Genomic DNA, 25,669 nt, shown 5'->3' with positions numbered 1-25,669 from the left:
AGTCTCCATTAGAAGAAGACCGGAAGCTCACAATTGCTAATGGCAACTGATTTCAATTGCAGATAGTACAAATGCTGGGTCTCTGTGGCTCATTAGACCCCTGACAGACACAGCTAATAGTCCTGGGAAGGAGAGGAGTCACGACATACATGGGCTTGTAATTTGGTTATTATGAGCGTGATCGTGCCTGAGGAGGGCTCGTCAAATCCTATCTTTGAAGCCACTGAGGTTGTGGAAAATGGATGTTAAAACCACAAAGAAAAAGAGTGACTAATGCACTGAAGTACATCACTTACTGCAGCACTACAGCAAGAGTGCTCGTCCCGTTGGAGTGACTTTGACTGATACTAACACTGTAAACTGCTGCCACATACACTGTCTGCTCTGATTCCTGGTTGATTTGAGCTGCAATAGTCATTGTTTTTAATTACTGAGTAAGCGTACAGACACAGACCTGCCTACAGTAAATGAAGAGGCCTGCCCACTCATGTGATGGGAGACACAGAAAAACACTTGCCCTTGGGTCGGGCGTCACCTCAGTGAAGTCATCTCCCCAGAGTCTGTAATTAGATTGGACCGTCCCCTCTGCCACAACACCCCCAAAAAAAATAAGCCCTCTTTGTTGTCTCTGGTGGAAGCAGGTGTATTCAGACGCCCCCTGCCCCCACCTCTTATATAGTATAGTGCAATTCACAAGGAACAGCTGATGTTAAAGGTCCACTCTACCAAACTAAATTAATTTACATCTATAAAGAGCAGTTTATTTGCCATAATGCGCCACCGTTTTACTATACTTAAGTGTGTTTACTCTGATGGGAATTTAATTATATGCCCCCCCCGCATACACACATTCACACCAAGTGGCAACCAGTCGTGATGTCAAGTCAAGTCAAGTAAGAAAAAAAAGTATATATCCCAACATCAGAAACACAATTTGCCTTGAAGGGCTTTACAGTCTGTACAGAATGTGACGCCCTCTATCCTTAGGGTCTAAGGCGCAGACGTGCAGTAGGTGTCACATGTACAGAAACAAGTTCAGCAGATTACAAACAAAGCATCACATTTGCAAAGAGAGGAAAGAGAACAAGATAGAGATGAGGAGCACAAATCAATATCATTAATAACTCAGATTAAAAATCCTGTTTGCAGCCTCGAGATGCACAATTTGAACTTTGCCATGTCGACGTTTTGCAAATGGAAATTGACGGACTGCAACCAAGCAGGTAATGGATGATACCACACTGGCGTCCACTCATAATGGTCAAGTTTTGTGTCATGTATTTTCCTCAAAATGGGAACATCATTTACAAAATCCCGTCATGTTGTTTTGAAGGTGACCTGGAAATCAAGCGAGATGATCTATGATGCACCCCCCCAGACTGATGGTAATGATGTCATGTGCTGCACAGGAGGATCTGAGGTTTCTACAACCATGGCTCTCAAACTGTGGTACGCTTAGCTTCCTCTGGTGGTACTTGGAGGAAAATCAGAAATAGTCTTTCTGCTGTATATACCAGGGTATGTGATCAGAGTGGAGCTGAGGAATTTAACCATGAAATTTGCATAGAAAATGAAACAAATAACACAAATAAATTATAATTATCTCTCGCTCCATCTTAATCTAATTTCACGATACCCGTGTGTGAAGTAAACGTGAGGAAGAGGAGGAGTATGAGAGAGCAAATGACCTTATTGGGAATAAATCTGCCTCCTGTGAAAAGTCTGTAGCTGACTTTGCTCGACCTATTTACACCTTTACACTTCAGGAGCTCAAAAGTTTCTAAAAAAACCACTGGTCTACAGAATGATGCTATTGAGAGGTAAAGAGTATTGCAATGGCTATAATTTGAAGTATTTTACATTCCAGACATGCCACTTTATTCTTCCAATTAACTCGTCGTTCACATGAGGAAGATTTAGCTTATTATATTGTGCCACACGAACCAGCTACTTCACTAAAGAATCCCCTAAAAAACATCTTGTATATCTGATAAAAATGTGTTTAACATCAGCATCACATAGTTTTAAAAAAAAGAGCTAACTTGAACATATAAGGTAAAGCTCACTTATCAGTGGCGTAACAGTAACTGGGAAAATGCTGAGCTGTCTGTGATTCACAAAGTTGAATCATATCATGCGTGACAGTCCCACAGAATTCCCAACATGTCTCCATTCTTTGTGTTTTCTCAGGCTCTGAATGACCAGTGAATCACTGCTGGACCTGGACTCATCTGGACTGGACAAGAGACATTCCAATTGTCTGAGAAACTAAACAATAAACAAAAACATGACAACAGCGCGCTGGCATGTTAATGAGCGATTTAATTAGGACGCTGTTGCATCCTTGACATCGTTTTTCAGGTTACATAAAGCAGATATATAGGGACAGATGATGAGAGTTAATACAATATTAGTGTGGATTGGAAAATGAAGGTCTTTAAACAAACAGGAACCGGACAGTGCTTGGGAGTGTGGGAAGAGTTTAAGCTGGCATTTGGGAAAGTATGTCAGAGGAGGAATGTTTGTGGTGAGATATATTGTGAAATCCTGTTGCTTGGACTCGAGGGCAGGAGGTCCAGCTGATGGAGTGTGTGACGCTAATCACTGTGATTAATGTTCTTCCATTATCTTCCCTTTTATGATAACATGTTCACTCGCAATGCACAAGCTTCCTCAATTCCTCTCTCACTTTATTTTTAGCCACACATTTTTAGCATACACATCGTGAGGTCAGTTAATTAGTTTAAAAATGCACGCAGTGACATTCAGGACCCACAGAGGAGGATGGATCCGATACAGACTTTAGACGACCTCTGACTTTTATGAAGTGCAAAAGTTTTCACTTCAGCTCCATCTGGCGCATTGAAGCAGCGTCGGGGAGGCAGGAAACTGCAAGGGGGCTCCAAGCTGGGATAGGGCCTCTAAGACAGGGTGATTAAATTAGTCTGCAAAAATGGCAGTTTTATGAGAGCAACCTTACATTTCATGATCGACTATGCACAGAAGAATGCAGTGACACATGGAAACCCCCAAAAGAGGCCCCATGTAGCTTGCTTGCTACCGAAAAACTCATATTTTGAGAACATTGGTTTGGTTGAGTGTCGAGCTCTTCAGGCCTGGGGCCCCCAAAGTCCCTTGAAATCTCCGTCTCCCCACATCTACTATGGACATACTCTTGAAAAGGTGTATCCTATCAGCTTTGTTATTGATAATGTCATCGTTCATCCATTTCCAATCCAATCCCACTTTATTTGTAAAGCACTTCAAAACAACCACAGTGGACCAAGGTGCTGTGCAGAATAATAAATAAATGACACAATAAATAAAAGGCACAGAAGCTCACACGAGGTGATAAGATACATCTACAACAACTCCAATAAATTAAAAGACATAAAAACATGGATACAAATGTGGATATAAACCACAATAAAAAAACAGATCAAACAAATGGAAGGCCAATGAAAACAGGTGTTTAGATTTTGCTTCCCTGCTCCCTGGAAAATCCTTACAATGCAAGGTTGTGACTTTGTTACATAATATGACATCATTTTAATCCAGCATCTTAAAATGACAGCAGTCTTGATTCTGATTTAGAGTCTGATTGCGTTCATAACTGATGACTGACGAACTATAAATCCACTACATCATTTTGTGTCCTTTCACCTTGGAAACGCTGGAGGGACATTACTGACATAGGTGTGCGTAATACTATCAGCTGGAGATCTGTTGACTCTGTGGTGTTATGGTATTGGCCACATAATTTAATAAATGTGGCACAAGGATATGTCATCGACCGTGTTTATGCAATAATCTAATGCTGCCACTGAGACACATCCTTTAAAAATTGAATCACCTTTGTCATGTGGTCCTTTTTTTATCCAGATCCCTTTCTGTTCCTCTCCTTTTTGCCATCCTTCGGCTAAACTACGCCTCATTTAATCACTGAATCAATTTTTACACCCCCTACCTCCATGTTTTGCTTTGTTCCCGGAGTGCATCCAGTAATCCCTCGCTTCCCTGATGCATGGCCCCCACCGTGAAAGACAAATAAGCAATGACAGTGTAATTAGTGTAATTTAATCATAAGAATCCTTACAGGTTTGCTATTAGTATATCATATTTCAGATGGATATCTGGAAAGTGTCTGGATAGTCAGCATTGGACATTGCTGAATATAACACTATGCATCAACTAAATCATAAATTACCGTGCTTGTTGTTTAGGTGGCGCTCAGATTTCAGGCAGCGGATAAGGATAATAAGGATTGAATGAAAGGATAGGAGATTTAATAACTTTTATCCGTTCCTAATGATAAAATAGTTACCAGATCTGTGAGTTTATGTTTAAATGTATTCACCTAACTCAAGACCTGAGCTCCCAAGAAGTGCTTTACATCATTTCCATAATTTTTCACTCATATATCACTAGACACCATGTCAGTGGACTTTTCTTATCAAGTCATGTTGATATACAGAGGACCAGCATTTTAGATCTATCTATATCACTAAAATAAACATCTACATTATCATTCAAAAGCATCAGAAATGGTCTCTACTCAAGAAGGATTTTGAAATTTAATGGAGGATATGACTATTGTTGATTATTAACTCATTTATTCAGGGAAGGGATTTCCATGGATCTTCTGTTGCTATTGCCGACACAATTTGTTTTCTTTTTTTGAAAATTAAAAAAAAAATTGTTTTACTTAATGTGCAAACAAACAAACCTAGCTGCAATGATTACTATCTGGTCGTGATAGCACAAAGAGCTCACAGTGAATGGTACCTCCAGATTAACCCTTTGTCTGACGTGACATGAGGATCTTCACCTCACCTGACTGACTTTGCCCGAGGTCTCCTCTGCTGTGAAAATGCATCCATCACATGCCATTTTCTGTTTTCGCGCTTAATCGGACGCAAAATGGTCACATGACCGTTAAGCTTTGGACCTTGTTTTGATGAGTAAGTAAAAAAAGTAAAAAAAAAGAAAAAGAAAGAAGAAGCCCTTCTTTCATGCCTGAGGCGTATCTCGTGTTTGAGTCCATGACTCTGTCAGTTGCATGAAGCTGTGGAGACCATCTCTGCAGACACTGGTCTTCCCACAAACGTTTCCCATGCTGTGAGAGCAGGAAGTGGGGGCAAAGATGGTGCAGTGGGTCGGCGTGTGTGTGTGTGTGCTGCCTCAATTATCTTTCTTTTTATAGCTTGTAAAATGCAACAGTTTTTTTAAAAGCTTTTTTTAAAAAAAAACATTTATGTTGCCTTTTACAATCCAAGTCTCATCATCCTTATCCCTGTTTCCCCTGCTTATAAATTTCACTGAGATGATAAAAAACCCAGCATGTATGTTGAGTGTCAGCCTTGCAGACCTGACACACAGCTGAGTGTTTTTTTTGTTGTCAGTCAGTCTGTGGTATGCCTGCTGTCTCCTCCTGTATGGTCACTCTGGTATTTAGGGTCACATATCTGTTTTTTCACCCGCCACTGAAACTCTTACATAAACACGGCGCTAATCCAAATACCTCGTCGATGCTGACAACCAAGTGTTTAAAAGCCTGGAATTAAGACGAGACGTTAGACGTCATTGGAAAACAAAAGCGTCAATTTGGCCATTTTTTACATTTTCAGTTCCAGTTTGATGAAGTTTAGGCAGCAAAGTTACTCAGTTATAGGTTTAGCTTTTATAACATTGGCCTCATGCTCAAATGTTCTGTCAGAAAACCATGAGGGCAAACATCCTCTGTCCTAAAACATGCTGTCGTTTTCTTCCTTTTAATGTTTCCTTTTCCTTTCATACTTCACCTGTACAACTTTTTTCCCCAAAGGACCAACGCAACATACAATATGTGGACTTAAACCATATGCAGCCTGTAGGTCTGTGCTCCTCCTCCCCCTCCCTCCACTGCCCTCTGGAGATCTGATGACCAAATGGATGTTTTGTTCTTGTTCCCTTTGTCCTCTCAGGTAGAATGAAAGGGTGCTTTGCTCTTAAACACAATCTAACCTCTGCCTGCCAACTTGCCACAGTATTCACAAATTAGTGACTCATGCAAAGAGCAGCTCTTTCACTATTGTTTGGTCCTGGCAAATAATGGGTAATGTTTGATTATAGTCGCTATCCGCATCCCTCCTCCTCCGCCGTTCTGGAATCATCCCAGACTCCATTCTGACAGCTCCAAAGGCTACAACGTCGCACAGCATGTCATGTGAAAATATTACACGAACCTGCATTAGCTCATCAGAGGTGAATAGCACGGCGGCTGCACACTCCTCGCAACCTTTTAATCACGGTTTCTGTTTCCTCTCTATCACCTCAAACCAGTGTAAACCCTCCAGATGGCTGGAGGGGAATATCTCAGTAGATCATGCCACGTTCAAAGTCACTATAGGGCAGGTTGTCATGATCAGGTCAACGTGTTGCATTGAGTGATTGGCTGATTAGATATTTGCATTAACAAGCAGTTCAAGAAGTAGACAGTACCTAAACAAGTTCCCAGTGGGTGTAGATAAGGGTTATGTTATATACTGTATATAAAAAACACACAATATAACCATTAAAACATCCCAGCATGAATTTCTTTGTAAAAAAAACCTCTACCATGCTGCTCCGTTTGCTGCTTTTAGGGTCAACACTGATTGTATAACAGACACAACACAATTACCCAGGCTGGATTTCTAGCATGACTATGTAGATTAACTTGGGTCTGTCTATTCTCTGTTATCAGAGGTTGAGTCTGCTTGGTTTATCTGACTGGCATAAGGTCACAGACACGACATGCACGCACGTGTGTGTGTGTGTGTATGTGTGTGTGTGTGTGTTTTTCCTCTTGTTCATTAGAAACGACAGCATAAGCTTAAACTGCAACCAGAAAGCTTCCAGTGAGCGTGGGATGAGTACAGTGTTATGTGGCCTCAAATCATTATAGTTTTGTTTGCCAGCTTGCACTCGTCAATAATCTTCCTAAGGGCGACTGTTTGTGTCTGTGCTGCGTTGTCACGTGCAGTGGACTATCAGGCTGTGAGAATTTATTTTAAATTAAATAAAATCAAACATTTAAAAGAAAAAACTAAATTGGTATTCGAAAAATGTTGTGGGGACAATATGTGTGTGTCACAGGGCAAGTCTCCATGATGTGGATTAAAACATTTTTAAGGGGAAGACATGTTGCATTAATGAGTTATGGTTTAAGGTCTATAGGAAATGAATGTAAGTAAATGTCATGTCCTCATGGAAACCAGACTGTGTGTGTGTGTGTGTGTGTGTGTGTGTGTGTGAGAGAGAGGTTAATGTTGGCAAAATCCGTGTTAATACAGATCAAAATTAAATCCTGCATACATCATGCAGTTTATGAGCCAGTGTTTTCAATATTTGATCATATTGAATAGGTAGGGAATAGGCAGTGGTGCTTAAGTAATGCTGCTTTTAATGGCTTCTCAGGCTTTAAGCATGTACAGATTAATTTTATGTAAACAGAAATCAGGTATAATAACATCATTCAAATTCAAACATGTGTACTTTTTTGGCTGACATTAATCAATATTATATTTAATAAAATAATAAATTAGAACCCTATAGCCAGCAGCTCAGCCCCTCGCAGCACTTCTCATATCATGTACAATCCACCTACCAGTGTCTCGTCTGCTTAGCATTTATTTTAAAACTGTCCCATATCCTCAGACCATGACCAAAGTTCACAACCACTTACTAAAATAAAGCTGGCTCGCTCCCACTGATCTGCCTCTTCCTCTTCCTTTACAGTTTATTTTCCCCTAAGGAGGAAATCAAAATAATGATTCGTCTTATCCTCAGTCTGACACACACTCACTGAAGGAATGGGCCTGATATGATCAACAACACATTCCTCCCATTGTACACGTATTCCTGTCTTAAATGAACAGTAAACATGTATGAAGACTGTGGCCCTGGTGCCATGAGGGGCCATAAGTTAAGTTAAAGGAAAACTTCACCAATTTGCATTTAGCTTTGTATTACTAGAATAGGGGTAGTATTTTTAAAAAATGGTGCTTCCCAACCTCAGTTTCCTCTGAGTTGAGAAATATCTTCATTTTTTTTATTACGTGCCCAAACAGTGACTCTTCTTCGTCCTGTTAGCGTAACTGTTAGCAAAGATGGCGGACACTGTTTACATTCTGGGAATGAGGTCCCGTCCCCCTACAAGTGGGTCTAAAAAGTGCGGAATTAGCGCTGCAGTTTCAAGCCTCGGATCAAGGCTCAGACCGAGTGACACTGGTGGACATGTAACAAAAAAAAGAATGAAGATATTTCTCGATTCAAGGGAAACTGAGGTTGGGAAGCACAATTTTTCAAAAATACTACCCCTATTCTAGTAATACAATGCTAAATGCAAATCGGTGAAGTATCCCTTTAAGCTTTCTATATCTATAGAAAACTATTAAGCATAAACAAAATTATTGGGCCAGATATGAGGAAAACAGCTGTTTATATACAGTATATGCCTCCCCCTGCTGATTTTGACTATATTGCTGTGCTTTGTTCACGTTTTCCTGTAGACCATAATTTAACAGTTTTGTATCAGGATCCACTTTAAAACATGACAAACGAATGTGATCTGATATAGATAGTTGCGAGTGACGTCTAAGGGTGAGGCTGAAGATTGCAACAAAGGGAACTCCTCTACTCACCCCTCCCTTTAACGCTGTGGAAGCCTTAGTCTACCACTAATGGCGCTTTTCCATTACACAGTAAACATAGCAATACTCAGCTCTACTCTACTTGGTTTGGTATCAGGCACGTCATTTACCATTACTCTAGTTCACGAAGCTGCTGTGACGTTGCTTTATACGAGACATACACAAACTAGTGTTGAGCAAAGCAGTTGTTTTCAGTGTTCTGAATCATTAGAATCAGTTAATTGAAAGGATTTGTTCAGTACTTCCTGTGTGACCGGCGCACAGACTCTGTCTAACACAGTCACTAAGCTAAAATACAGCTGAACAGCATGTGATGCGGCTCACGATTGCCAGCTTTGGGCAGTGCTGTCGCTAAACACACCAGACAATGCACAAATGTCCTCGCTAAATGTTGGAGATGAACTCTTTTTATCTATCAGTTCGGGATAGATCGGTTTAATTCCTGTGTCGGACGTCGCTCATGACTTCAGTGGCCAGCAGTCTGTCGACGTCTCATTTTAGTATCGGCTCAGGTACTAAAAGATACCAGGTACTATCGCTAATAGAGAAGCAAAAAAAAGAAAATAGAGTTGAGCCGTGCCGTGCTAGAACTGTACTGTGGGAAAGCGCCAAAAGTAACAAATCTCTCCATTTTACACTCTCCCCCTCCTTTTGTCTTTTCCTCCTCCTTCTTCATTGGTTTGTATATCTAGCTTTTGCAGACAGAGCTGTGTTTGTTTGCTTAATGAGCTTCCCCCTTAAAAATGCGAAAATGCACGTTCATTCAGACTGTGGTAGAAACATGGCAGTGCAGGATGGCGGCCTCCATAAAGCAAGGCCCTTGTCTAAAATACATATAAAAGGTTTATTCTAAGGCTGCGAAAACAACATAAGTATTATTTGAAAGTGACCACACACTTGCATAACATACAGATGGGGTAGTATAATCCATTAGTGCCAGTTAACCACCTTACTAAAAGACAAACCTGACCTTTATGTCAGTTAAGATTATTTTATGACAAAAGCTGCTCTGTCAGTTCAGTGAATATTTCTTAAATCTCTCTTGAGATTAAAACACATTTTAGCAGAGAGATCTGACCAAGAAGGCAGCAAGAAAAACGTTTCAAATAAGTCTCAATATTAAGAATGATGACAACGGAACATTTATATCGACCAATAGTGAATTTAATACATTTATTCCAAGAAACTGAAGCAGAATTGGCTACAGAATCAGTATCAGAATTGGTATTTATTGCCAAGTGCACATGCAAGGAATTTGACTTTAAATATATTAATATAAAAAATGTAGACAGTAACACAAAGGTACACATAAGGTGTAGCTGGTCAAAAGGAATTATTATTATTATTATTATGTTAATATGGTTTGCATTAATATGACGCAAACATCTGCATTTGTTAATATATTAAAAATCATTTTACAACATTTATTTGAAAGTAAACAAACCATTAACTTAGCCCTGGTGCTAAAACAGGGTAAATGTGCACAACAACATCCTATTGAAAAATCATCATCAGCTCCTTTGTAGAGACAGACACAAAGAGGGCGTGTGCTGAAGAGGGGCGGGGTCTATCTGTGACCCTGCTAAGCTCCTCCTCTCTGCATAATATGCCGGTGTTCTCTCTTTCATTGAAATGAGTGGACAGCAGAAACACAGCAGCGTCTGCTCCACACTCACAGGACTCGTTCTCTCTTTCTCCGGGACACAGAGCAAACCAACAAGCGCTCACAAGAGAATTCACTCCCGTCAAAGTGTCTGAAAGTCGGGGCTGGAGAATGTTTCTCCTCTGACTCTTCCCAGAAACAAAGGAAAGAAGTTTTATTGATTTTAGCGAAGCGGATGGCGCAGCTTCCCCTCCTCATCCTCTGTGGTCCCCTCAACTGAGACGACAAAGGGACAGGAGTTTTTATTAAAAAAACAATGGATACTTTCTTTGTAGAGGTGAGTTCTCTTATCCTTCCCCCTTCAAAATAAAAGTCTTTGTATTCGTTTTGTCCTTTTAACGTGACCTCTGAGTGATGTTGTGGAGTGCGGCGGCTCTTTGTTGTGTTTTGTGTGAGTCTGGCTGATTTCAGATCAGCTCCGGTTTTCCACACAGCACAAGTTTACTTTTCACTGCAGAAATAATAGTTATTATCCTTGGTGTGATGATTTAGACACAACACGTCACCGTGTTTGCACTGGGCTGGTCTGAACCACAGGACGCAGCTGCGGAGGCAACAGTTAATTGGAGTTAAGGAATAGTTAAGGAAGGAAAGTGGGGGTGTATACATACACTATATCAGTTTTAATTTTCTGGCTGTACATATACTTATATAAATGCTCTATATACACATGCCTCAGTGTGTACATTCAATACTGCACTATTCAGGTTATAGCATTAGTGCAACAAAACACAATATTCTACTGAAATGGTCACATATGCGTGACACACACAGCATTTTTGCACATTCTCATTAGTTATAGTTCAGTGTACAAGGACACAAAGGTGTTATTGTCTCACCCTGAAATAAACAAGTCATTAAATGTAATGGAATTCTTGGTTTGTTATTCTTATCCTTGTAAATTATTCTATTTCTGCTATGGTATGTAAAATAAACAACTAACAAACAAACATGAAACTGGTAATATAGTAGAAATTAAAAAAAAGTAAAGATGTACAATAAATATAACATCGGTGTGTTTACATAGTGAAGACTACCAGTTTGTCGAGGGAGTTGGGAAAACTTGCTTTTGTTTTGATGAGAATGTGGACAGCACAGAAAATGTGTTGTAGCCCAACTGAAATATAGCAATAAAAATTCTTACGTGCACTATATTTGGAACACTTCTCCCATGCTGTCTACGATGCAGCCCTTTGATCGTATAACCCAAACAGCTGATCTGCCATATCATAGCATAGCTTCTATACTGTTGCATTAATGCATGTAGGAATATGATAAGAAAATAATGTACCCACAAGATAAGGGCCAACTGACAGCATGCGATGAAGTGACTTTGTGATTTTGCATAGTTACTCTGTTCACTCCTGCTTCATTTCAATCTAAACTATGCCATTGCCAGCGCTCACTACTTCTCCATTATATGTCTGCCCACATATTTTCATTATTTAACTCTAAACACTAATGTGACATCATCTCTGTCATCCCCTGGTGCTTTCAATCTTTTAAAGTTTGTTTATAGCGACAGACAGACACCATTGGAAATTGCCTGTAAATGCTGAGTGTGTGCCCGTCTAGGTTGGGATGTGTCACTTGGAAATCAGCCCAGACAGCAATGAGCTATGCCGAGACTGGCTATAGGTCTGATTTGTCATCCTCCCTCTGACTCAGAGGAGGGCACACTCACTCCCTCACTCACTCAAAGTGTGTGTGTGTAGTGATGTGTCGCTCCTCCTCCACTCACCTCTTGTGCCTCCCTGGCAGCAGCATTATATGTGTTGTGAGTCAGTATCGACATGACATTAGGGGCAGAGGCTCCGGGACGGGCATATGCTTTTTCTACCTGAGCAACTTCATATTATACTAGTATTAAATGTTGTAACCCACGCAAACTGTATCATTAAAATGACTTTCTATTCAGACCTGAACAAGGAGTGATACCCGTCTATAGCTGGGTGGTATTTAGGGTGTTTTTGTCAAATCCCAGAGTGTCACCAGCCCTTGATGAATGCCAAAGTTTAGCTACTTGTGTTTGAAAGTGATCAGATTCAGTACTATTTCTTTACAGAAATTCCATCTACTGTTGACTTAGGTCTATGTTCTTTAATAGTCAATATGTAGCGATGCCATATACAGTATGTAAAGATTTTAATACACCAACTGCTTAGCTTACAGATTGAGTAAACTTAGTTAAGAAAGATATTGTGTCCTGAGCACAGTTATGTTTCACCTCCAATACCAGAGGCTCCTTCAGTCTTCAACTGAGCTCAAACAAGTCCAGTTGCCTCCAGCTAACTCCTGAAAATGAGCTGTCCTAGATTTTAAATGTTTAATGGGTCATGGAATGAAGCCGGTGTTTTGAATGCCACCCTGGATTTAATTAAGCAGGACACGGATGGAACTCAAGTCAGTGAAAACAAGTGCAGTCGGATAAATGCTGCATGAATCATTACTGTTAATCAATCAGTGTTTTCCTGGAAGCTGGATGCTTAGGCAATGACAATAATATGATTGGACATTTAAACCCATTTCATAACTGCAGTTCAGAAATTGCTTCTCAGTCAGAGACTGGAGGGATTTGTTTAAAAGAACGCAGCTTTCCCTTGTGCGTCAGTATTAGCAGGGCAGTGAGAATGAATTTGGTGATGGGATCAGAGGTCACAGTTGAGTAAAGAGGAGTGGCAGGTATAAGGTCAGAGATATGTCCTTAGCGAGGCCCCATCCTGTCCATCAGTGCCGCCTTTCCTCCCAGGCCCTGACAGTCCCATAAAACCCTCAGCGCCACTAGCTGTACCCCACACCCAGTCTGTTCTCTGAATGGAAGTCACCAACACACACAAGTTGGACGGCGATCGCGTTAGCCCGCTGCATGTGGTCGTCCTACTGTGTCAGGGAATATGATTTATATATATCCTGTTTATTCCCACATAAGGCTGAACAATGAATCATTGTCAAATTGAAATCACAACAAATTACAAAGGCTACATTTTAGACCCTGGTTAAAAATATCGATTTGGTGATATAATGTTGTTCTTCCTCATGCAATACGATAATTGATACGCCCTGCACTTTTAACTTTTCATGGATATTTTGTTTTCTTCAGTGAGACAGATATCGTGATGTATCGCTATATGATTGTCTGGCAATATATTGATTATCACAGAATTGTTGTATCGTGATATTATTGGTATTGTGGACCATGTATCAAGTATTGTATCATGATACCCTGTGATTACCACTCCTACTTCCTTGTAGGCTTTTAGCGCTGAGTTGTACACGTGTGGGTACCAGTGGACTCGAACTATAGGTTTCTATGGTTACAGTCTTCTTTGTTGTCTCTTTTGACTTTTGACTGGACTGCATACAGACACAGAAAGTATGACCCGGACTTTTGCATAGATATTATGGAACACACCTTAACCCTATCTAGTATTTTAATATTCTACTGTAAGGATGAGAACATTAAGTAGCTCATACTTTGATGGTAGATCATGTAAATTACACACTGTATATTGCTTTAACAAAACTATTGCTAATCAGATCACAATATCTGTGAGAAGAATCGCAATGTGAGAGTTTCCCCAGATTGTTCAACCCAAGTCCCACATATAGACTTGTGTGTGTGTGTGCTGAAAGATAAATTTATCTCTCTTCCTTCTCTTTCATCTCTTTATACATCATCAAATCATTGTGAGCACACCCACACACACACAATCACACATTCATGCACATAACAGCACCCCTTGCAGGTATCTCATGTCTCCGAGACACATCCTGTTGACAAAGCTGAATCCCAGCTATGTGCATTTCTAAACTTGGTAATCAGCCTCTTTATAGTGGCAGCTGCCACACACTTGTAAAACCACATTAGGATCTTTCCGCGCCCGGTGACTCCTTCCTTGCATTACACACCAAATTCCATCTTGTCAGAGATACTCTGACAAAGGGAATCCTAGATTCCTCACCCTGACCTCTAAATATCCCGGTCATGGCCGCCTGTCATCCGTGCATTGTAGGGCAGCGGTGGTCAAGGCTTTAGGTTTCACACCATCACCATCTCTCACAGCTCTATGTGCTGTTTACGTCTGGCTCTTTGAAGCTGGAGTCGTGGATCAGCACGCTCTGTAAGCATTCTGTGGTGAAGGGAGTAACGTGAGAAAGGCCAACCTGCAGCTCCTGAGGGTGGACTATTTTTTTCTTCTGAAGGCGAGGCCTTTTCTACCCAGTTGTCACTTCCTCCAGCTGCCACTTTAGAGAGCTGAGAATCTGAGATCGTGGCTCTTCACTTCCAGCCACACAAGTGGCTGAGGGCGTGAGGAAGGAAGTCAGGAAGTGAAGCTAGGATGTAGGGAAGGAAGGAAGGAAAGCTTCAAAATGGCTAATGGGCTCTGCATTCCGTTGAATTGTTGTCTTAACCTTTAATGAATTTGATGTGGCTTTTGTTTTCCTTGATCGCTTTAGATGAGGGGATTTTCGCACAGTGCTGAGGCTATTAAAATCCTTGTGAATCAACAGAGCTGGTTGTTTACGGACAAACAGAGGCAGGTATTATTTGGCAGTGGTTTATGTGTGCGTCAGCAGAACTCCTGCAGCTTTGATAGAGTCTGGAGGTGGTTTACTCTGTCACAAGGGCACCAGGACTAATTGCAAACAGCCATTGTCTGACCACACACTAAATTACACAGATAATGCTCTTTTATGATGACACATTTGTGCAGTCCAGGTTTTGAAACCACCACTCGCATTAATTAAAGATATTTGGAATGTACTGTGTTTGGATTTTCCATTTTCACATACTAATTATTTTGGCGATCTCATCTAATCTAGAATCTAAATCTAGCCTTTTTTTGCTTCAATGGCTTGCGTCTCTAGCCGTAACCTGACCTCTGTCAGTGCTGTCATAACCTCCTGCTGACACCATGCTGTGAACTTAAGCTTTAACCTGCTGCATTACCAAGCTGTCAAGATAAAGCCGTCGGTGTTTGCTGTGATTTGGAGCGATCTCATGATGATGGACAGATAGATAAGGACACACTGTATCACGTGAAGTGTCAACTTTCGTCATGGTCCAGTTGACTTTTATTGCTGTTTTAGGTTTGTTGATAGACATTTTGCATATGGCGTTTATTTGCTTCTTTGCCTTAAACTAAATTAAAGGATTTATTCCACTCTCAAATCTGTCTTGATAAATTCCAAACGTAATCCAGAAGCAGGTCAGCTCAGTTCAGCATTAAGCCTGCAAACTGTGGCAAACTGATACCAAATCAATGCTTATTAGTTACCTGCATTTAATTTGTATCAAATTCATATACATGCAGTATGTCACATTTTACTATTCATTTTATCCCCAGTCTCAGTTGTTTTAGGCCTGCCCTTTAACACCCATGCTTCCCCTTATCCTTCCCATGTCTGTTAGGTGGGTCATGGGTGTGGGTTTCTCTGAAAGACAAATCACCTTTTAACATGTCACGGTGATTCACGATCTTACCAACGTCAACGAGTCTGTGACGTCAGAGAACATCCCAGCAACTGTCTCCTTAAGATCTGCAGTGGGTTTAAAGTGAAGTGATGAAATCATGATACAGTCATGGAGAGTTAGGTCTGGACTTGTACAAACAAAAAGAAGCTCATTGTTGATGATGCGCTCACTCTTTTTCAGGTCAAATGACGGATTAGTTCAAGGGAGATAAGACAAAAAAAAAGATTCGAAAAAAGAGGTGTGTATTTGAATTTTTAACCTAGTTCCTTGTCAACACATTTTTGGAATCAGCTTATTTATTGGAATACACGGTTGGTGTAGTGGTCAGCACTCAAGGCCCAACTTCACTGGTCAGAACAAAGGCCTTTGATTGTTTTTTTTCTCGCTGGATCTTTCTACTTTCCTCCCACAGTCCAAAAACATGCAGATTTGGGGATTAGGTGAATTGGACACTCTGAATTGACCATAGGTGTGAGTGTGAGAGTGGATGGTTGTTTGTCTCTATGTCTCTATGTGGTGCTGGGATGGCGACCTGTCCACGGTGTGTCCCACTATTCTCCCTATGTCAGCTGGGATTGGCACCGCGACCCTCATGTGGAGGATAAAGCGGTAGAAGATGGATGGATCTCAAAGCAAACAGCTTGCACTTGACTTTTTAAAGTCACATGCCTGGTTGCTACAGTGTCATGGTTGTCATACGGGCAGGTGTCAAACTTTTGCCCTTTCTCCGTGAGAAAGTGAATGTGCATTTCGTGCTCTACCTTTTCAACACTTTGTAGTGTTGTGACATGATCTTTGTAGCCAGAGAGGTTTTCTAGATAATTAGCTGCTGTTCTTAGTGAAGGTGGACAGGATGTCTTTGTGGTGTGCTCACATTACCATGTCAGGTACACCACTCAGTCTCTTTTTCTGGTTTCATTAAAGCCGCGCGTCTCTAAACCAAATCAATCTGACAGGATTTGTTGTGCAGCGCAGTTGTCCAGGACACTTACCCTGAGAAAATTAAAGTTCCAGTTTATCGCCTCTTAGTCTCACACAATAAAAATCCATGGGGCTTCACCTTGGCTGCCCTACACCTGACTGACACTGTGAGCTGGTAATGAGTGCGTGTGTGTGTGTGTGTGTGTGTGTGTGTGTGTGTGGCTTAAATCCTCTCAGTGCAGAGGTCTCATCTTGCAGCTTAATAAAGAGCCAACCTGTGATTACTGCTCCCAGCCCAGATGTGGACTTTCCTTTTTTAGCCCCCTGTGATTACTGTGAATGATGGTGGCGACCTACAGTACACTGAGATGGAATATGTGTGTGTGTCTCCAATTTAAATACATTGACACAACACACCGTAATATTACTGAGCGAAAAAACAAACATATTCTAGATTAAAAAATGAAATTACGGCTACAGTTTTAATTTCAGGAAGAAACTGTTGCCAGGTTTGAATAAATCCTGCACTACAGGGGCCATGATTGCCATGGCCTGAGGAGTAACAGAAGCAAACAACACAGCGTGGCACAATCCACACTCCACCGACCTGATGGTTTTCCCATCCATTCCCATTAAACTTGAGTGTGTGTGTGTGTGTACTTGTATTTGATACCTCTTTAGGACCGTGTGTGTGTGGTCAGGCCTAAGGCTTTTTGTATAATGACACACTGACATAATGAGACGCACACGAGGAAAGTACACTGATGTTAACGTTTTTGGAAGTAGTTACAAAATATCAATCATTCTTCATAAATATCATTGTTTTCATTATGGATTTATTGTTCCATCTCCCTTTTCTTTTGAATCATTTGAGCTATAACATCAATCAATATTTCCTAAAGCTTAACATGATATTTTTATTTTTCAACTTAAATCTGCACACTTAAGAATAGTTGTTTATTTAGGTATTAGGTGAAATAAAATAAGTCAGAGAGTGCTTGCAAGTGTGACCATGACTATAATGAATTCATGATTTTGGTTGTTTATAGCACCGTACCATGTATTTTATTGTCATGAAGGCATGTAATAATCATTGTGAGCATGTATTTATTCAAATACATTTACCACAGCTGCAAGGCGCTTAAAAAATGAAAATTGACCTAGAAAATGCTTGAATCTGACCTTATTTGAACCGATTTATTTCCACAAATGTGACACCACATTTATAAAACACAAGACACTACAGGTCATCCCATCCTGCAGCGTGCTCTGTTGTTAAGAAAACTGTCTGGGCACAGGATCACGCTCAGCTTATGGGGGATGGAAAAAATATTGAGGATGAGGATGTAAATCAGGAGCCTGTGCCAGGAGCATGTGGTGTCAAGTGTTCTTTTCCTTTCTGTTGGGAAGATTTAATTTGTGAAGCAAACTCTTCTCAATACACTCATTAGCAATATGACAGATTAGTGGCATCCAGTGACCAAAGACAACATGCTCCTGCACCGGCACACAAGCCAGTCACACTCTCTTTACTTGCAGAGCATATGTTGTGACTCAATTTTGTTCATGTAGTATCTCAAGTGCAGTGCGTAACTTTAAATATAAACAAATGTCAACCACTGTCCAATGAGTTCATATACTGCTGATTCTGCTTATCAGCTTTACACGCACTTACTTCTGTGTTTCTCAATATAACGGTATTTCAGTTTTGCCTTGCCCAGCAACATTCCAGTGCTGCTCACAGGAACTTATTAGTTTTATAGCGAGACAGATGGAGGCAAAGGCAGTATCCATGCTGTACTAGTGAAGCGAGATGGCCACAAACACAAAGAGGCTCGTACAAAGTGGATTCTACGGCTCAAAAAACACGGCCGTTCAGCAGTTTGATGTGATGAATGTTTGTTGCTCCTTCCCGACAAAAAGTCTGATATTATTGCTTGACAGAGCAGATGAAGGACACGTTCTCTCTGTTCCCGGAGAATCAAACAATACGCTCACCAAACACTGTAGCTTTTATAAAAGTAGATTAAAGGGAAGTGATGTTACATTAACTCAGTGACACAGTTTCATAATAACCCACTCATTTAGAAACCGACCGCTTTGAACATGACCCATGATATCTGTGAGTTACTGAGGTTCCTGAACCTCCGAGTGTTCACCGATGAGGCTGCAGCGCCAGGCGGCTGTTGTGTTTATCGCGTCCTTGTGTTGTGTTTATCGAGGTTCATTCAGTTCCTTTAAAGTCAAGAAGCCCCCGTCACCCTCCTCTCGCAGGGAGTGGGGGAAATCCTGTTCCCTTTGGGACTCCTCCTCCTGCATTAGCTAATTTCTGATCAGCTGCTCCCTCAATCATTAATTCATAAGTCTTCCAGCACAGATGCTAGAGGTTGCTTTTAATCATCTGATTACTCGCCTCCGTCCCCCACCCTGACTCTCCCCACCCTCGCCGCATGCTGGCTCTGGGCACTGACAGCGCCGTGTGCAGCAGGCAGGCATGATTCTTAGAAAGGAAACAAAGAAACAAGACAATGTAAAAGACACATGAGTTTTTTATTTTTATCCTTTAATCTTCACCGTGCTCAGTAATAAGATGAGAAAGAAAGTGTGATGTGTGAAAGACAGTAGCAAGAGTGTTGCAAGAGTGTTTTCCTTAGGAAAATCTGTGCAAGTAAGTGAGTGAAACACTTTTCCTTTCCCTCAACAACCACTGCTGAATGGCTGTGGAGAACAAAACTTAACCCTTGACTGGGTGTGTTTTAAATTCAGTCAACCACTTTTTGTTTTTTTTATATTTAAAGAAACTTCTCAGTGCCCTGACAAATACTAAGCACACTTACTGTTTTACTAATAAGACAAGTAAAACATAAGTACAGTAAATTTCAGCTGAGGTTTGGGTTGTTTGTAGGATGTAGAGCTTTTGCACCAGTGCAAATCTTGTGGCCAAAGAACCAGAGGGACGTTTGCCCAGATTCTCCTCCTGACTCCATCCACTTTTTTTAATTCCACCAGCTACTTGGCATATTCCTCCTCATTTCTCTCACTCAGCCTTCAGAGGATTTGGTCACAATCCCTGATTTTGGCAGAGGTTCGCCCTTTTTTTTTCTATACAAACTAATACATTTCTTCATTGTTTGCTGCCTTTGAAACTATGCTGGCTTCATTGGACCTATAATTATCCAGTGTAAGACCAAATTATGTGGAAAATGTGAACAAGCAGCCTTTATTCTATCTCTGACATGTTGCTACTTTAGAGCTATCAAAACAAAATAAGTATGTACTCAGCATCCTGCGAGTTAAAGAAATTAGAGCATATCTTGACAGAAAAGAAAGATGAAAAATATGTCATTTTTACTAACAACAGAATTAATTATTACTAAAAACTGCCTGGAACATGAAAGCAAGTGGCAATATGCTGTTTGACCTTGTTAAATGCAGGTCATCCAGCCTGTCAATGCCCAGGGCGGCACATCTGTCCAGTCACACACTGTGTGGGGTCATTGAGGCTTAGTGACTTTATGCCTTGCTATTGTTATGATAATGTCGATATTTGGTGTAAAAAAAAGAGGCTGAACCGGAAAAGTAGAAGTGTTTTGGAACGTTCTCAACAGCTGAGATGCTTGTCCAGATAAATGTATTCATTCTTCATCCAGGGCAAAGGTCCTGTCGGCCCATAATGCAGCACTTGCTGCTGTATGCGGGGCAGGCATGGCCTGAATCTACACTATGATCCTAGAAATGAGCTTATCATATCTGATTGTTCAGCTGTGTCCAAGTCAGGCCGAGTTAATGAGCTCTCTTTTGTTCTGGCTGATGCGATCACCTGATACTGCCTGGGCTCATGCCATGCCAGACAGCAGAGAAAGAGCCTTGGCACCTTGTGCTATGTATGCCCTTAAATATTTAAGGCTCACTCATTAGCAAATCTCTGAGCTGTATGTCATTATTCAAGCGGCAGAAACTCAAGACTTCAATGTTAGGATCACATCATTCAGCCCGTGTGGTTTCTGTGTCAGAAGGCATGATGGAACGCTGCTGTGCCGCCTGTGTTGGTGGATCGAGTCACCATTGTTAGGCAGTTCTGCCTCAGCAGTGGTGCACGTGCTCATCAAGAAGCGTTAAAATTATACTGAGCCGGAGAGGTCACGTTACCAAACAAACACTGTTCTTTCCATTGACCCCTATTTGAAAAGTACACATGATCTTGTTTATGTGGAGTGGTCAGTTACACCAAAGCAGGTGATTCAAGTCTGGGGGACTTGACACAAGCCAATACCCATGTCCCCTTTGCATCCCAGCTGGCTTTTGTTTGGGATGTTTCTGCCTGGTTAACTTCTGAGCCCTCAGTCTGAGGTGGGTGCCTTTGTCCTGACTCAGTGACGAAAACTCCTGAAGATGGAGGGGACAAGGGGGAGGAGTTTTAGTGAGACCATCTGTTGCCCAGACAATACATCCTGACTTTTGTACCCTCTGGCTTTAAACACACACACACACTCAAAAGATAAAAACAAATGGACACATCTGATGTTGGCTTTTTGTCACCAAAAACTAAAGCCTTCTACGTTTTATCCACTTGTCTTCTTTGCACAGATACTTGAATGTTAATATCTGCAGATTAACAAAAGTCGTAATGATAAAAAACAAAAAGAAGGTCTGATCTGACTCATTTGCACAGTATCAGTCTGGTGCTGATGTGCCTGATTTTAATTATAGTGCCTGGTGGGCAGGTTTCCAGAGAGCAAGTCGCTGCACAGATGCTCATGCAGCAAGCCAACGTAGCATTAGCATCTTTATGGACCACTTTATGGTCCACTGTCTCGTGGGTTTGCCGTACACTACTGACTCATTCAGTTTACCAATTTTACGATTTTGGAAAGCTGCCTTTATTAGTTTACACCATGAAAATGTCTGATAGGAACAGTATATAACATTTAGAAGGGTTTATTGGCAGAAATTAAATATATTAGCCATAAGTATATGGGTACTCTGTGTGTAGCTTGTATATAAATGGGTATATACTGTATGTTTGTAAAAATGTATACTCACTTAAATTTGTTTTGCCTTAGAATAAAGCATTTACATTTCAGGTAAAGGTAAGGGCCTTGCTGTTTGGAGACCACCGTCTTGTGCTGTCATTTTTCTACAGCGGCCTGTATGGACAAACAACCCAGAGCATGAATTTTTTTGTGTTTATTAGGTATGAGAACTCCACTGTAGTTCTCTAATGTGCTTTGGAAACGGAGAAGTGAGCAGTAAGCAATAAAAAGCAACAATAGATGTCACTAATTCTCACACACGAGTTGTTTAACTGAAGAAATACTGCAATGTGGCATAGAAACACACACTATTGTGTACCATCCCCTGCCCCCTTCACGTTTCTTTATCATATTTCCTCCACTTACTGTATAAGCACTGTATGAGTGAAGTCTGTCAGCAGGGTTAGATTCTGCTGAATCCCAGCGTCTGTGATTTCCAGTTACATAACAGCAACTGATCCTCTTAAAATCTATAGAGTGAGCACCATTCATTTCTCCACGGGATTTCAGTGAACTCATGTGAAGCAGCTTTCTCTTGAATGGGCCATGCATGCCAGCTGGTGCCAAGCAGACATCGTGGGCCACTGGTGTGGAAGTCACCATATTATACGGAAACTGTGTCAATATGAGGCCACAGCATTACAGTAATGCCTGCGTCTGATGTCTACCTCCTTCTTTTTCCAGACAAAAGGAGGTGGGACATTATCAGATGACTGCAGCACACACACACACCCCTCCCAGCCTCCTCCTAATTTACACGACCCCTTTATCCCACTCGCTGCTCTCCCCAGTGATTTGAGCGAGCCACATTTAGCTGCGCTCCATTAGCTGACTGAAAGAGAAGAGAGAGAGGTTTTCAGACTGCTGGTTGAGCTGCGTGACCCTTAGTCCAATAAGGAGGACTGAATCACAAAATAAAAGACTGAAGAGCAGTCGCCTCTCTGAGAAACTTCAATAAATGGCTAGAGAATCATTCCTTATGTTGGACCAATTCCCGCTGTGACTTCACATAAACATTGAGTGTATTAAACAAAAGCATCTTGATCTTTGTCCTGACCCTGGTAGCAAACAAATTTAGGCTTTGTGTGTGTGTGTGTGCACTCGGCAGTCTCTTGTTAATAGTTAATGAGGATTGATGTCTGGAAGTGGTGACCTTGTATACAGTTTCGTAGTGAAATTCTCTCATATTGATCGCTTCAGTTTTATATGCTCTGTTGGGCACACAATTCCCTTTTTTTCCCCTCCATGTTTTCTCTCGTCACATCAATTGTGGGTCAATAGTTGGTCAAAATAAAAAAAAGCGTCTTTAGGAAGAACAGGAACACTTTGCGAGACTGCATTGATGTTGTCCAACTCTCAGTAGTAAAGTTAAAGGGCCACTTCACCCAAAAGATAACACATTTATCTTTATTTTCCAGACATAAATGTGGTATTTGATCATCAGACAGTGGATCTGAGATACATGTCAATGTTGGGATTGAAAAAAATAAATAACATCAAAATCACTTCCTTAAAATAAAAGTCCTGCACTGCTCTTTACTGTGTTTCTTTTCCATTTTATGAGTAAAAGAGCTGTGAAAAAAATGAAGAAAAATGGGTGAAACTGCCCTTTAATATGCTCATTTTGCCAAATATAAAATGTCCCTTGAAAGGAAATACTGCAACAGATGTTTTTTTAAATTGTTAATAATATTTTGACTGGTAGAAATCTGAAGTAAGTCACCCATACATGCAATCTTTACAGTTTAGACTGCGCGGGCGCACGTTGTCTTCTATAAATGTAACTTGTCAGGATTAGGAAATGACGCCTCGTCTGGCCAATAACCCTGAGATTCCTGTTATTGCTCCTGGTTGCTGAGCTGCTAACAAACATGTCTGAGAAGGTCAGTGACTTAACATGGATACACAAACACAGGAGAGCAGGCCGCCTGTGTCGGCCACAGCGCTGGACTGTTAAGACGATGAGACGTGTGCTGTGGTTTTTGAAATGCAGAGAAGAAGAAAGGCTTGCGGGCTAAGAAATCTTTGTATTGATTGATTTGCTAAAGTGGGAAACACTCATTTGGGTCCATATTCTTCTCTTTTGTGGAGTTAATTTACCCCCACAGTCGAGGACTGAAAGCTTTTTTGACAGTTTTACTGAGTGTGCATGACTGTGAGTGGTAGCTTTAGTCTCTGACACACCCTTAGCACGCAGGCCAGGCCAACGGCTCCTCCACCAAAAGTCAATGACAGCTTAATAAGAGGATAACTGTGCCAATCTGGTGTGGTGAGGGAGTCGCTATGTGGCAAACAGCACTAAGCATTGCTGCGAGAGGGGGAAAATGGAAAAAATGAGTCTCTGCTGCCTCTTCTCAATCTCAACTCAGAATACTTTATGTCTAAATATAACTTTCATTTATGTTTGACCTTTTCCCTCCTTTTCTGAGTTACACATGATTCCTCAGCTTAACTTCTCATATGTCCCATTGCACCTTGTGATATAATAAGACAAATCTTATACTCCAGATGCTAACGTTGTTATTGTGTTGCAGGGGGCCCGTGTCTGGCTGAGACACAAAGAGCAGCTCCTCCCCTCCACTGTCAGCTCTTGCGATGATTCATCCCTGGTGCTCAGCACTGACTATGGGAAGGTAAGAATATTATGTCTGGTGCCAACAATCTTTGTTTTTTTTACAGTATTTTAACGGCATAGTGTGTAGAATTTAGCAACATTGGTGAAAAACTCAAAATATGTTTATTTTGTCCATTGTGGGCTGTTGAAATGCTGGACCAATGTGGTGGCCTCCATAGAGCTGACCCAGCTCCTGATGTATATATACATATGTGTATATATATATGTATATATATATATATGTATATATATATGTGTGTGTGTGTGTGTGTGTGTGTATATATATATATATATATATATATGTATGATGTATGTATGATACTGTACTATTAAAATAGTTCCAAACCATCATCTGATTTTTAAAATGGACTTAGTCTTCCAGTTTTAAAAGAGTTAGCCACATGTTGGTGACTGATGTCTATGGATTAATGACCCTACTACTCATTTGATTAATCGTATCAATAAGCATCTTCCTGAGGAATTATTGGTCTCAATTTGAGTGGACAGCTCGTATGATTGACAGCTCATATCGTCCAATATGTCTGTTTGCACGTGACAGGCATCGGTCACGTATTCATTGTAAGGCTTCAAAATAGGAGGTTGTTTTGCATCCGGAAGAGCATTTTTATACACAGTCAGTAAGAGGGGATTAGTCCAGACTGTATTGTGTATGTATATGAGTGAGTTAATTGTTTGCACATGTGTATTTCATCCCAGCACTCAGCAGTGGGATCAACACCTTTTGTAACAGAGCTAAGAATGACAGGAATGGGCTCCTTATAGTGACAAGACATATAAGTCATCAGTCTGAGCTTATCTCAGTGGCAGTGCATGGTGGTGTTTGTGTCTGGAGGAAATCCTGTTGGGAAAAAAAGAAAGAGAGAGAGAGAGAGAGAGAGAGAGAGAGAGAGAGGTGGCAATTGATGTTCTAAAAACAGCTTAATAGTAAAGAGAGGTTTTTTTTAATGGGATTCTAATACTGTTATTTTGAGCAAACCCCATTATTCTTGTTTATGGTCATCCCTCAGCTCCAAATTAGACTCAGTTGTAGGTTTTTGATCAGATCCATATGCAAATAAAAACCTGTGTAAAAAAAACAAAAACCCTGCAAGATTGCAATTTGCCCGGCACCATGTCATGTTTTTGAAACAGGAAGTTCACACACGGCACCTTCCATGCGGTACAAACTGTCAGTCACACGGTTTCCACTCATGTGCCATCCTTTATCATCTATTTTCTTTAAATGTGAACAGAGTTTACAAAACCTACGTTTACTAAAGAAGAGTTGAG

At 40.9% G+C, this 25,669-nt stretch overlaps 1 protein-coding gene across 2 annotated transcripts in view; it reads left to right on the top strand.

Annotated features, from left to right (window-relative positions):
• Positions 1-10,320: 10,320 nt before the first annotated feature.
• The window catches only part of myo10l3 (myosin X, like 3), a 49,911-nt gene continuing 34,562 nt past the window's right edge, over positions 10,321-25,669 (top strand). For both annotated transcript variants that reach the window (XM_044019771.1, XM_044019770.1), the window contains exons 1-2: positions 10,321-10,612; positions 24,300-24,398. In XM_044019771.1, coding sequence (XP_043875706.1) covers positions 10,592-10,612; positions 24,300-24,398 — 120 coding nt within the window. In that variant the 5' untranslated portion in view covers positions 10,321-10,591. The remainder of the gene's footprint in view (positions 10,613-24,299; positions 24,399-25,669) is intronic.

This window comes from Solea senegalensis, linkage group LG2 (assembly GCF_019176455.1).
Source record: "Solea senegalensis isolate Sse05_10M linkage group LG2, IFAPA_SoseM_1, whole genome shotgun sequence".
NCBI classification, from domain to species: domain Eukaryota; kingdom Metazoa; phylum Chordata; class Actinopteri; order Pleuronectiformes; family Soleidae; genus Solea; species Solea senegalensis.
The sequence above is the reverse complement of the archived record's forward strand: the minus strand, read 5'-3'. Positions and strand labels throughout refer to the sequence as shown.